General features: G+C 32.8%; 1 protein-coding gene across 1 annotated transcript; it reads right to left on the bottom strand.

Moving 5' to 3' along the window:
- Window positions 1–7,884: 7,884 nt before the first annotated feature.
- On the bottom strand, window positions 7,885–9,891 carry LOC127086341 (thioredoxin M4, chloroplastic). Its single transcript, XM_051027101.1, has 2 exons — window positions 9,547–9,891; window positions 7,885–8,414 (listed from the first exon to the last, which is right to left on the bottom strand). Exons 1-2 carry the CDS (start codon window positions 9,773–9,775, stop codon window positions 8,101–8,103), a joined length of 543 nt encoding a protein of 180 aa, XP_050883058.1. The 5' UTR covers window positions 9,776–9,891; the 3' UTR covers window positions 7,885–8,100.
- Window positions 9,892–14,953: the final 5,062 nt, after the last annotated feature.

Below are 14,953 nucleotides of genomic sequence, written 5' to 3'. Positions count from 1 at the left end.
AATATATATATATATCATATATATATATATATATGTTATGTCTATATATATATATATATGTCATACATATATATATCTATATATATATATATATATATAGAGATATACATATAATATATATATATATATATATCTAATATATATATATATATATGTATATACATATAGATATATATATATATATATACATACATATATATATATATCTATATCATATATATATATATATATCTATATATAGATATATATATATATATATGTAGAGATATATATATATATATATATTTAAATATATATATATATATGTATACATTATATATGTATATATATGTGTATACATGTATAGATATATATATGTCTACATATATATATATCTATATATATATGTATAGATCTATATATATATATATATCTTTAAATATATATCATATATATCTACACCTCCTATCTACATATATATAATACATACTATATATCTCTATATATATATATATATATATATATATATACATATATATATATATATATCTCTATATATATACATATATATATATATATGTATATATAATAATCTATATATCTATATATATATAAATATATATATATAGATATATATATATATATCTATATATCTATATATATATATATATATATATCTCTATATATATATATATAATATATATTACTTAAACGCTAATAATATTAAAAATATTTGAAGGAATATTAAGTATTAACATTATATGCTATAAATATATGGGTTTAATGGTGCTGCACTGACAAAAGTTTTACACTGTCATCCAATAGGAATATATCATTTTCCCATGTCATACAAGTATTTTAAAAAATTTAGTATGACTTGGCGGGATGCATGATTGTCATTGGTTGACAGTGTAAAATAAATTTATATTGTCTCCCTTTTCTCTAAATATATTTGGAGGATAAAATCTAATAGAAACAATTGGCCTAGTGGACAGGTGTTGCATGGTCTTGAATTCAACACTCAATAGGACAATTTTTAAGTTTTTACACCTTTTAAATTTCAAAGCCAAAACAAAAACAAAAAGTAATCAATGAATTAAAAAATTATGAAAAAATTAAAATAAAAAGCCAACTTCATCGACATCATTAAAAAAAATTTAAAAAACATTATTACGTCAAAGATTTTGATGACTCTCTTTAAGAAGGAATAAACAAAGGAATTTTAAAATGTTAAGGATGAAAAAAAAATTATAGATTTTTTTTCAAAGTTCGTCCATATGGCTGGGACAAAATACCTATTAACACTATAAGGAATCCTAAAAGAAATGGGTTTGAAACCAAATTATAAGAAAAGATTTATCACATTTGCGGTTATTCAAAAATGGTATTCGTGTTATAATTGTTGTGTGGACGTACAATTAGTGTCTTAGAGTAGTGAAATGACACTTTAAAATAGTAGGTTTTAAAGAAAATTATTAGGTTTGGACAGAACACGAATAACTCCCAAATATTGGACTAGAGATTAATACACATACTTCAAGCAATCAATCATATATGGAATATGAAGAAAAAAAAATTAATCTAGTAGAGATATGATTGGTGATACATTTTGGGTGAATATGGTTTATGATAAACTTCAAGATTTTGACGGGAAAGAGCTCCTGAATGAGAAAGCTCAAAAATTGTATTTGTTGAAATAAATAAATACATCATTGTTTGAGAGGTCTTCTGACTCTAGATTATGGACGTGTGTCAGACTCTTCATTTGCAAGTCAAATTGGAATGTTCCTTATATGGGCTTGGAATTCTTCGCGAAAATGATGTTGGACGCAACTCATGTGAATAATATTATGCGTACAATTCATTATGATGCAAAGAATTGGTGCCAAAGTTGGGGCTAGAAATAAAAAAAATTGTTGCATTGGAGGTTGCGTGTTATTTTATGAAGATGAGTTTGGTACAAATGATGTAGCATTGGAGGAATGTAAATTTTACCATGCTCAAGGTATCATGTTCACAGTAAAGCTTGATCATAAAAAAATGAGTTGTAGGGAAGTACGTATAATATCTAGCAATAATACCAAGATTATATAGAATGTTTGCATTAATGCATAGTGTCATCCAAATGACACAATATCATAAAATAAAATTAGTTTGATGCTTGATGCGACATCCATCTGATGGTAAAATTTGGAAGCACGTCGATGGGATACATCCTAAATTTGTTGCGTAACCCAGAAAAGTGATACTTGGATTATGCTCTGATGATTTTATTGTATCTATCCATGCATTAAAAATTATATATTCTTGTTGACCAGTTATTGTTACCCTCCTATAATCTACCTCTTGGTATGTGCATGACAAAAATTACATGTTTTTGAGTTGTCTCATTCTGAGACCGTTGAATCAACGAGGCAAAATTGATGTGTATTTGCAACATTTATTTGGTGATTTTAAAAGGCCGTGGAGTGGACAATGTGCTTTCGATATATCTTGCAAACAAAATTTTATTATGTGAGCTACTTTTATGCGGACTATTAGCAACTTCCCTGCATATGACATGATGTCAGGATGGGGGCACATGGTAGCATTGTGGATCCCATTGATCTCTATTATGATAATAATGGTGATATCTCACAATCTAAGAAGTATAGATCTTACCAATGATCCAAACACATACTTATGCGATATCACCTCATTCGAGAGATAATAGATATAGGAGAAGTGATTATATGTAGAGTGCCAACACTTGACAATGTCGTTGACCCACTGATAAAGCACCATGCACAGCAAAAGTATGATGATCATATTAGATCTATGGGTATTAATTGTATGCATGATTGCCTCTAGTTCTAGTAGAACATTGTTAGTGTAAGCCCTAGATGCCAATATTGAACTTGATACTTGTATTGAATTATCTATTAATAATAATAAGATATTTTTTTGTTATGTATGTTTTTCCAAAATAATAAAGTCTCTAGAATAGATAGTCTATTTAATGAAATATTAAGTGTGAGCTAATCATGAGATCCAATTAAATTTAAGGACATTATTCTTTAAGTATCCATAGTCTAGGTTTATTGTGAATTGAGATAAAATTAAATCATTGAAACTATTAAGTGGATAGACAGGTGATCACATCTCATGGATCATGGGTAAATAGTTATCAAGTCTTTACATAGGTATGAATATTAGGAGTAATATTTATACAAGATTTACCCATCATGATAATACTACACATAACTTTATGCAAGTGTCATAAGTTATTCTCAAGGTGACGGTGGCGTATACCACATTTCAGCCTAAAACTACTATGGATCCTAGATGTGGAGTCGAATATTTTATTGTCAGTCAAACATGGTTTGTAACAAGATGACTATCAAGATTGCTGATTGGTACTCCACAAATCATGGTGAGGGACATGAGTGACCTAGATGGAATTTGTTCATCCTGCAAAACGAGATGTATGTCTAAGGGTCAAATATTGAACTAGACAATGGTGGCATGGCTTATGATTTGTGTTCAATATAGACACGAGGGAAAAAGATTAATTATACATAGGGGTGGCTAAATGGGCCCGCCTTCCGTGCAAGCCCGTTTTGCCTTCAATGTTTTACGGAATGGACAAAGGTTTTTAGCCCGAGCCTTCTAATATGTCAGTCATTGCCTGCCCCATTTTTGCGGGCTTTTGCGAGTGGGGACATTAACATAAATTTCTCCAATTTTAGGCTTTAAAAGTTCAATTCCCATGGCCCCATCCCACTCCGCCCTTATTTTTGTGGGACAAACCAAAATTTTAGACTCACACCCTTAACAATGCATGCCCCCGTCCCATTTTTTTGTGGGTTTTTACAAGGTGAGCCTAAACGGGGCAAGCATGCCCTAATTATACACATAGACATCATCACTGAAAGGTTTTGTCATATCACATGACATTTTCGTGACTTAGGTAGCAGTGATGTGTTACTATATATGCTCAACGTTTATCATATTAAATGTGTCAATTATGGGACACCGTAAGGTATGGTGAGTTTAAGTGGAATATGGAACGCCATGAGGTATTATGCGCTTAAGTGAAATACATAACACTTTAAGGTACGAGGTGCTTAAGTTAAATACAAAACACCGTAAGGCACGATGCACTTAAGTGGAATAGAATACACTGTAAGGTATAGTGCACTTAAGTGGACTTGTTTAGCTTGCAATCCACACAAGCCGATCTATAAATAGAATTTTTATGCTAAATTTTTCCTGATTGATACAATTCAGTTTATGAAACCCTAGCTGTAATCTCTCTCTCTCTCTCTCTCTCTCTCTCTCTCTCTCTCTCTCTTGTCTCTCTCTCTCTCTCTCTCTCTCTCTCTCTCTCTCTCTCTCTCTCTCTCTTTCTCTCTCTCAAATTTTTCATTTGTAGCAGCTAGCACTGATATTAAAGGCATTAAATTTGTGTGGACTGGGTAGAGGTCTTGTTGTTCACCGCTTGTGATCGTTCTTCTGATTCTATATCAACAGTTAATCGCCACAAGAGATAACTAATCTATCACTTATCATGTTCATTAGTAAGCATCAACTAAGGAATTTTTTTGTTTTCTGATACATTTTATATCGCAATTTCCCTTCACCTATAGCTCAGCCTACTTTTGGGGTTTGCTCTCCATCATGCTTATGAGATCCTTTATTTGTCATATATGTCTTACTAGGTCCCTATGTCAAAAATATATCTAATGGTACACAGTCCTCTAAGCATGACATTACACAACCCCCTTAGCATGAGACGTGTAGGGTGAAGTGCTTCCAGGCGTGTAGAATGAACTTCAACCTAAGTATAGTTTACGATAACAAGGGTACAACCACCCCCGCCCCCTCATTTGTTTAGAATAAATGCCGATGTTGTATTATACACCAACTTGGAATCACAAAACGACCATGATATAAAACTCATATTCTAAATATTTGGTCAATATCTTTCCTTGAAGTCAATCGAGTTAGACGCTATCCTAATCATACATGTTGATGTTATATGTTAAAAGTTAAAACTTAATTTCTCATAGAATATTTGATGAATAGAGTGAAGAAGTAACTAATTTGTTTAATCTTGTTTTGTTTAATTGATATTTTTAATTATTTACAACTTAGTGTTGGTGTCTAAATATAAAATGTCGTTAGATTTCATTTTACTTAATGAGTGTTCCAATTCATTGTTTGTTCATGGATTCATTAATATTTGAATTTTAAAATCTAGATGACATTTTTCTCAATTCCAAAAATCTCTAATGAGAAAAGAAATTAATAAATTTTAATCGTCTTAACGTATGAGCTGGATTTGAATGTCCATATGAAAGTTCTAACTTTAAATATTACTACTCCGTCCCTAAATATAAGATGCATAGAGAAAATTATGAATAAAAAACTAGATGATGTAATAAATTTGTTACTATTTATATACTTTTCATTTAATATTTATATAAGACTATTTGATGTAAATAGTAGGAAAAAAATGCAATTTTATGAGAGGATATATAAATAAAAAACTTAGTAATGCTCTTTGAAATTTAAAGAGGATCTTATAAAAAAGAATAGAAAAAAGAACTTAAGTAGATCTTATTAAGTAGATCTTATATTTAAAAACGAAGGTAGTAAATTTTATTAGGTAGTTTCACCAATTATGGATATCCAAACTTCTAGATAGTCAAAGCCAAAAATATAAGAAAGAAAGGAGGCTTAAATGCATTTTTTATCCTTTTAATTTGGACGTTTTAAATCATTGATCTCTTTATTACAAAATCAACGATTATGATCCTTATCTTTGGATTTTTATGATCCCCTTAACTTTTACATACGTGACATTGATCCCCTTAACTTTTACATACGTGGCATTGATGAGATAAAAAAAAATTAATTAAATGATGACTAGAATATTTTTATATTTAATAATGTTTTTAATTAAATTAATATTTTTGATACCTTTTTAGAGAATTAATAATTTAAACTATTATTTAATAAATTTATTAATTAAAGTTTTAGAAAATCATTATCAGCCTAAAGCCCACAAATGCAATAACTCTCTAGTCTAAAAATGCACACAATGACTTGTTAATGTATTGTTAATGTAGACTATATAAACACTAACAATAAATGTACTAAAACGATGTGGGATCTGAATTCTGTAGGAATATTTTAAGATATTTTTTATCAGTCTTTTTTGTCATATCCCGTTTTTAACAACTCACCTATGAATGATGAACTTTAACTTTTTTATCAGGCTCCTATATTCTGCTGCTACAAGACTGAACTTGATAGGACCATTTGGAGCAGCATTGTTGCAGTATCAAGTTGCTCCTACTGCAGAAGTTATATTAGAAAAATGGATGAATCATGATGTTGAAGAAGCTTGTCAAACTATACCTCTTCTAGTTATAAGATCTGCATGTATGGTTTTCTGATGATTCTAATAATGTGTGCTTTGTAGGATTGATATGCTTATGATAACTAATTTTAGCATGTACCCAAACATTGGGATGATTGGAGTTTCACGCTCAAAACAGAGGCATTTCAAATCCACTCAATTTCCTACGTATACTCCCTTTGAATATAAAGTCTCACAAAAAATGTATGAGAGATTGCTTTATACTTTATTTTCTCAAAATCGACCGAGTAAAATCTGAACGAGCAACTCTACGATCAAAGTTTAGTAAGACTTGTAAATTTGTACATCACAAACTTTATCTTAATTGAATTTTGAAACATATTGTTGCTCCAAATCAATTTATCCAATAGAGTGATACACTTATTTCTGCAGCTGGAATTTTTGAAGCTGGATTTTTCAACTTTATGGGTTGCCAATAGAAATACCCCACTACCAAACTCAACAACAATGCTAAAACTCAATGATCATGGAACTCTTGTTATTGCTCCAAAGGTATCATCATATGGTCCTCCAATTCATCAAGAGTAGTGGTGAAACTAGTTGTTGTGTTGTGAGATTCTAGAAACCTTGTTGTGAAAGATGCAAACAATCACATCAAATTTTTAACTATATATCTCATACACCTGATATGTTCAAGTGGTATTTGAGTGATACCATAAATAAATGGACCTAGGCCCAGAATGTTATTTTCAATATTTTAATGAAATAATTATAAAAACTTAATTAATCTTTATTAAATATTAATTTAATTAAAAATGTTATTAAATATTAAAATATCTGAGTCCCAATCATCAATATCATATATGCAAAAGTGGTGGAAATCATAAAAATTCAAATATCATCAAAAACTAAGATCATAATCACTGATTTTGTAATATGAGAATCAATTATTTAATACGCTGAAACTAGAATAACCAAAAGTACATTTAAGCCAACGCTGAAACTAGAATAACCCAAAGCCAAAAAAAATATTAGGTTTGCCCCATCTTAAGTACTTGTTTCACACAGCATATCATTATTGTTCTTTCCTTCACTTTCACTACCACCATAATAATTTTACTTTCCATTCACTTGCATTCTTTTAACATTTTTTTCAATTACTTTCTTTTGTTTAACTTTCTTTTTCAATCCAAACAAAGCCAACTATTTCTTCATCCCAACTTGGTTTTCTTGAGAAACGTCTACTTATTTGATTATTTTTAAGCATATATGGCATTTGTATTTCTAGTGAAATATGCTTGATAGAATAATTAAGTCCTCCTTAAAGCATTTCCAATAGAAATTACTAAATGCATGTGTGGATTTATAATTTTGGCGAGAAATGTACTTAACAAAAACACTTATTCAGAAGTGTATTTTCAGAATCCCATGCAGTTTTTTAGAACTGTAGGGGTGAGAAAAGTTGGGGCCAAAAATATTCCCATTCTTACATATCAACAATATTGAGTTAAAGGTGGGAATAAAAAAGAAGCCAAAGATGTAAAATACTAGTAGATTTCAACATTGGTCATATTAGTGACTATAAATCATCTAAAAAAACAATAGGGAAGCATCCCATAACTGTACAGAACCATTCATGATTATTAAGAAAACAAACCATTCAAACTTGACATAATTGGCTTGATGAGATGTGACTAATGGGAAAAATATCTTTACTTCCAGTTGAAGCTTTTGTTTGTTTGTTGTTCGTTACCTCACAGAAATTTTTCTATAGTTGTGATCAATGATGCCTTGGGTACAGAACCGATAATTGCATCTTTCTTTTCACCATCCTTGAAGAAGATGACAGTTGGAATACTTCGAATCCCATAGCGAGTAGCAGTTGAAGGACTCTCATCAGTATTGAGTTTGTAACACTTGAACTTACCTACATATTCCTTTGCCAGCTCGTCAATTATGGGATGCATCATTCGGCAGGGACCGCACCATGGAGCCCAGAATTCGACCAACACTGGAGTGTCGGATTCGATTACAAGGGATTGCCAATTTCCATCAGTAATAGAAGCCACTGCCATATAATCAATAAAACATAGTTTAACTTCGCAAAGTACTTTGTTAAGATGTGCAACAATTCTCTGAAAACATAAAGCAGAAGATAGTTACTTTGTTAAGATGTGCAACAATTCTCTGAAAACAGAAAGTCTAACATTTTGACCAGACCAATTATTATTAACTCATCCAGATGTGTCTAGGTAATGAACTGACCAAACTGATTTAATTTTAATAAATATTATGAAGTGGAGCATGTTTGAAACTATTAACTGGGTTGAGATGGTTTTCGTCGTGTTACTAAAGTTGCAGGTTTATAAGAAAAAAAAATGAGACAACACGTCGTGAAAGGTATGATTGAGAAACATTTGAATGTGTACAGCTGAACACCAAAACACCCATAACCTATTCTAGTCTCATTCTAGGAAGGAAATAGAACAGGGGAGGCAAAAGGGTTAGTTACAAGGTCGAGAAGATGATAGGATTTGATGTAATAGGTAGCAAAGCAATATTGTTGAGCATGCATATTCTTCATGAGTTTCGGCTGATTAGCTTGGAACCATTTCACCTTGTCCGGGACAATTTGTTCATAATTTTCCTTGTACTTTCTACCACTTAAGTAATACAATTTTGCCATTAATTGATACGAATCCCATATCCTTACATGGCAAAACTATATTTATAGTCTCATTCTGAACGTTTGTTTGCTAAAAAATTCGAATACAAGCATGATATACATTAACACTCTATAGTTATAGATTTCAACCGGTCGAATTTTCGGGATCGAATCAAACCAGAGCCGTCTTTGAGTGCGTGCAAAACGGGCTTTCGCACAGGATCAAAAGGACCTAACAAAATATTTGTCACCCTTAAACTGGGCCTTGAATCAAACATTAAGATGGCCTTGAATCAAACTAAACTTCTAGAAAGTGTAACATAAAAATAAAATTCACCAAAAGATTACCTAAAACGCAACCATAACATCCCAAAACTCACACAAAACCCAAACAACAAATCAACCAACAAAGCAAAAAAAAATCCAAAACCCTAACTCGCAATCACATAGAATCACAGAAGATGACCAATTACAAAAAATTAACAGATCTAAAACAAAACCTCAACAGCAATTTTGTTGAAAATCGAAACCTAACCTTCAACAGCAGTATCTCGAGCCTCGCACAGGACTCTTCCTCCGCGAGGAACGACTCTAGAAGCAGCGAATCGACTCCGCAAACTAGTAGCGGCGAGTGGTCGTAGCTTGAGACCGGTGTAGGGAGGAAACCTAGCAGCGATCGGGCGGCAGGAGAGGGAGGAAGCGACTGTACGTGGGTGTTGGGAAGAGGGAATAAGGGAGAAGGATTCGAGTTGTACGGTAGCCATGGATGTAGAGAATCGCGGCTCCAGAGTGTGACAAATGTGTGAAGAAATGTGAGAGTGATGAGAGAGACAATCGTTTGTTTTTTTGGTAAGTTGTTGTTTTAAAAAAGAAGAAACTTGATTGATATTAGCAATAACTATTAGTTTTATTTGATGAGAAATGTGTTTTGAAAAAAAAATTAATATAGTCAATTAACAAATCGTCATTATTATCTATTACAAAAATATTATTTTCAAATATAAAAATAAAAATATAATCTAGAATATGTTAATTTATAAATAAATAAATAAATTGTTGTGTTAGAGAACCAAAATCAATTAAAGATAGAAAATTGCGAGATATAACGATGGATTATCATATTATAACAAAAAGCAAAATATGATATTTGCACTATAAATATTTACGGACTAATTATATTTTATCTATGGATTAGTTACTATACACTGTCAGTGTAAAAAGATTTATACTGTCGATTCATCACCATCATCTGTTTGCATTATTTTATAGGTTTTTTAAATAAAAATCAAATTTATTTTAATATCTAACGCATAGGATTAATTGACGGTGTAAAATCATTTTATATTGTCAATGTATTTCAATTAAATCCTTTTATTTATTAGAAAATAGTTTTTTATAGGTCGTTACACGTATTTATTCTTTTATTAATTAGTTAGTGAACTTATCATTTTTCTACATCAATAATTAGCACTCCGATTGTCAAGTCAATATGTGAATAAGATGAGTGAATGAAGTTTGAATTTGAAATGTACTCAAAAAATGACATGTGTTCTCTTTATATAATAGAGCAGTTATAACAATTTTATTGATCTACGAGTGTAGAATGCGAGGAGCCGTTGGACGTATCCTAGATTCGGATCTCCTACGTTTTAACATATGATAACACTCTTGCTCCGCAAGTGACTTTGTGGATTGTTGCCTTCTCTGGATCGCGACTGTAAGGCTTCCTGACCGGCCCGGAACAGTTGCTCACAAAGCCCTTGTGTTTGCTTTGTAATGTGAGGACTTTGTTGCATTTGTCCTTTTCCGCGGGCCGTAACCCGACTTGAGTGGAAAACCACGCGATGACGTTGATGTCATTGGGAACTTGCGTCTTGAATGTGTATCATGCTTTAGATGTCTTTTCATAGGTTCTGTCATAATGACCTTTGGAAACTGAAGTGATTAAGTGTTTTCCTAAGGGGATCTAAACTGTTGGTGGTGTTTATGATCCTTCTTTTTGGCAAGTCATTATGTGATCTCTAAGGAGTCAGTTATATAGTTTCTTGAGGCGTTACCTTTGCTCTTTTCGTCATTTGTATTTCCATAATATATTATTTTCTTTAGTCGAAGGAAGTGGAGTCTATCATGAGTAAAAAATCAAAAGAGGGTGATTTTGCCTCTTGGGTTGATCCCGTCATTTTAGCAGCTGCTTCTACATTTGCTCATGAAGATAGTCTTGAAGGAGATTTCCTTGATGTGGGTCCTTCTTCAAACTAAGGTGTATTAATTCCTAAGGAAGACAAAAGGATTTGCAGTGAGTATGGTGGGTGTGTTATTTCTTTTTATTAGTGTACTTTCTCAATCCTGGGTCTCCATTTTCCTTTCAATAGTTTTGAAATATAGATTTTGAACTAGCTGACTATTGCTCCCTCATTGTTGAACCCCATGAGTTAGGCTTTAATCAAAGTCTTCCATTACTGGTGTCACCATCTATGAGGATATAGACACATTTCTTTCATTATTCTTCTTAAAAAAATAAGCCTTTTTCAGGATTTCCCTTTAAATATCTCACTATCATATAGACTGCCTCAAGATGTTCCTCGAAAGGAGAATGCATAAACTGACTTACTATGGGTATATGCATGATGACATCCATTCATTCTTGTTTATTTCAATAAGTGTAGAATGTATTTATATTGTGAAACCACAATACTATTATTTAACCGAGCAACTTCCATATCTAGAAAATATCTCACGAATCCCAATTTCTTGATTTCGAAGTCTACTGCCAATTTCTCTTTTACTCTTTCCATTTCCACTGTATCATCTCCAGTAAGAACAATATCATCAACATAAATAATCATGGCAGCAAATTTCCCATCGCGGGAGAAATTTGTGAATAAGGTGGGGTCAGCCTGTCCTTGAATGAACCGTTGTTTCTTCATGGACTGAATGAATTTTTCAAACCAAGCTCTAGAGCACTACTTTAATCCATACATAGACTTATTTAGTTTGCAAACATTTTATCCAAATTTGTTTTCAAATCCAGGAGGAATGTATGTATATACTGAAGGAGAAAGGCGATCCAAATGCAACGGAATTTTAAAAAAAAAATTCTCCTTTAGTGATCCTTAGAATAGGCATGATCAGTGATAGAATCGTTACCTCTTGTGACGATTGAAACCTTTGATACAAATCTATGGAGAGATCACGAACGTTGGACGATGACAACGCCTCTACTCAGTCCACACGAACTGATTCCTTCAATCTCAGTGCTAACTCCTACGAATGAAGGCTTTGAGTGAGAGAGAGAGAGAGAGAGAGAGAGAGAGAGAGAGAGAGAAGCGAAATTGCAACTGCACAAGGGTTCTATTTATAGAACCACTTGTGTGGGCTGCAAGCTAAAAGGCCTACTTAAGTGTATGTGGCACATATCTTATAATATGCCAAAATCACTTAAGCGCGTGGTACCTTACCATATTTCATATTCTACTTAAGTACATCGTACCTTACGATATCCTATAATTCACTTAAGTGCATCGTACCTTACGGTGTTCCTTAGTTACTTTATCTCTCATCAATCCGTCCTTTTGTGTGTGCCCCTGTAGGTTTTCGCGACATTGACAATTATATTAAATCACGTATTTAACATAATAAACAATGAGCGGTATCTAGCAACACATCACTGCTACCCAGGACACGAAAATTTCATGTGATCTGACAAACCCTTTTGTGATAATACTTATGTGTATAATTACCCTTTTACCCTTATGTCTATATTGAACACAAGGCATAGATCGTGTCATCCTTGTCCAGTTCAATATTGGGCCCATAGACATTTATCCTGTTACGTAGGATGGGAAAATTCCATCTAGGTCACTCATGTCCCTTAGCATGCTTCGTGGAGTACCCATCAACTATTTTTATGGTCATCCAGTTACAGACAATGTTTGATCAGCAATAAGGCACTCGACTCTACATCTAGGGTCCATAGTGGTTTCAGGTCGAAGGGTGGTATACACCATTATCACCATGAGAATAACTTATGACACTTTGCATAACATTATATATAGTATTCTCATAGCGGGTCAATCCAATATAAATATTACTCTTAATATTCATACCTATGTTTAAGACTTGATAACTCCTTATCCATGATCCATGAGATGTGATCATCAGTCTATATACATAATAGTCTTAATGCTTTAATGTTATCCCACTTCACAATAAGGCTCTACTACGGATACTTTAAGAATAATGTCCTTATGTTTAATGTGATCTCATGATTAAGTCACACTTGATACATTAAACGGACTAGCTATTCTAGGGACTTTATTAAACAACCATAATAAAGAAAAAGCTTTTTATTATTAATAAATAATTTGATACAAGTACCAAAAGTATTGGCCTCTAAGGCTTACACCCACAATCTCCCACTAGCACTAGAGCCAATCAGGCATACCCCTAATGCCCATAGATCTAGTATGGCCATCATGCTTCTACTACGCAAGAGGCTTTGTCAGTGGGTCAGCAATATTGTCAAGTGTAGGTACTCTGCATATTTTCACATTTCCTCTATCTATTATCTCTCGAATGAGGTGATAACGCCTAAGTATGTGTTTGGATCGTTGGTGAGATCTAGGCTCCTTAGCTTGTGCGATAGCACCATTGTTATCACAATAGAGACCAATGGGATCCACAATGCTAGGAGCTATGCCAAGTTCACTAATGAACTTTTTGATCCAAACAGCTTCCTTTGCTGCACTTGAGGCAGCAATATACTCGGCCCCGGTTATAGAATCAGCAACTGTATCTTGCTTTGAACTTTTCCAGCTCACAGCGCCACCGTTTAAGCAAAACACATAACCAGATTGCGATTTAAAGTCATCCTTATCAGTCTGGAAGCTAGCATCGGTTTATCCAATTACAGCAAGCTCTTCCTGACCTCCATATATCAAGAATGAGTCCTTAGTCCTTTTCAAATACTTAAGGATATTCTTGACAGCTACCCAATGAGCATCACCTGGATCAGATTGGTACCTACTCGTTACACTTAAAGCATACAAGACATCTGGTCGACTACATAACATGGCATACATGATAGATTCTATTGCAGATGCATATGGAATCTTATTCATGCGATCCCTTTCTTCCTTATTCGAAGGGGATTGTGTTTTTTATAGACACAGGCCATGTTGCATAGGTATGAATCCTTTCTTGGAATCATGCATATTAAAGCGTCTAAGCATTTTGTCTATGTATGTACTCTGACTTAGGCCAAGTAGTTTTTTTATCTATCTCTATAGATTATGATTCCTAATATATAGGCTGCTTCACCTAGGTTCTTCATAGAAAAGCATTTCCCCAACCAAGACTTTACTTGTTGTAGGGTAGGAACATCATTTCCAATGAGTAATATGTCATCTACATATAATACCAGAAAAACGATCATGCTCCCACTAACCTTCTTGTAGACACAACGCTCATCTTCATTCTTGATGAATCCATATTGTTTTACTGTTTCATTAAAACGAAGATTCCAGCTTCTGGAAGCTTGCTTCAATACATAGATTGATCTTTGTAACTTGCATATCTTTTAGGCTTCTTCTGGTATGTCAAATCCTTCAGGATTTGTCATGTACACATCCTCAAGAAGATTCCCATTAAGGAAAGCAGTTTTGACATCCATCTGCCATATTTCATAATCATGATATGCAGCGATAGCAAGTAAAATCCGAACAGATTTAAGCATTGCAACTGGTGAAAAGGTTTCATCATAGTCAACCCCATGAATTTGTTTATATCCTTTTGCAACCAGTCTTGGCTTATAGGTATGTACCTTACCATCCATGTCAGTCTTCTTTTTGAATACCCACTTGCATCCTATAGGGTTAACTCCTACAGGAAGTTCTACCAAGGTCCAAACTTGATTTATGTACATGGAATCCATTTCAGATTTC

The sequence above is a fragment of the Lathyrus oleraceus genome, chromosome 5 (genome assembly GCF_024323335.1).
Source record: "Lathyrus oleraceus cultivar Zhongwan6 chromosome 5, CAAS_Psat_ZW6_1.0, whole genome shotgun sequence".
Classification (NCBI taxonomy): Eukaryota; Viridiplantae; Streptophyta; class Magnoliopsida; order Fabales; family Fabaceae; genus Lathyrus; species Lathyrus oleraceus.
Note: the sequence above shows the minus strand (reverse complement) of the source record. Positions and strands in the feature narration are given on the sequence as shown.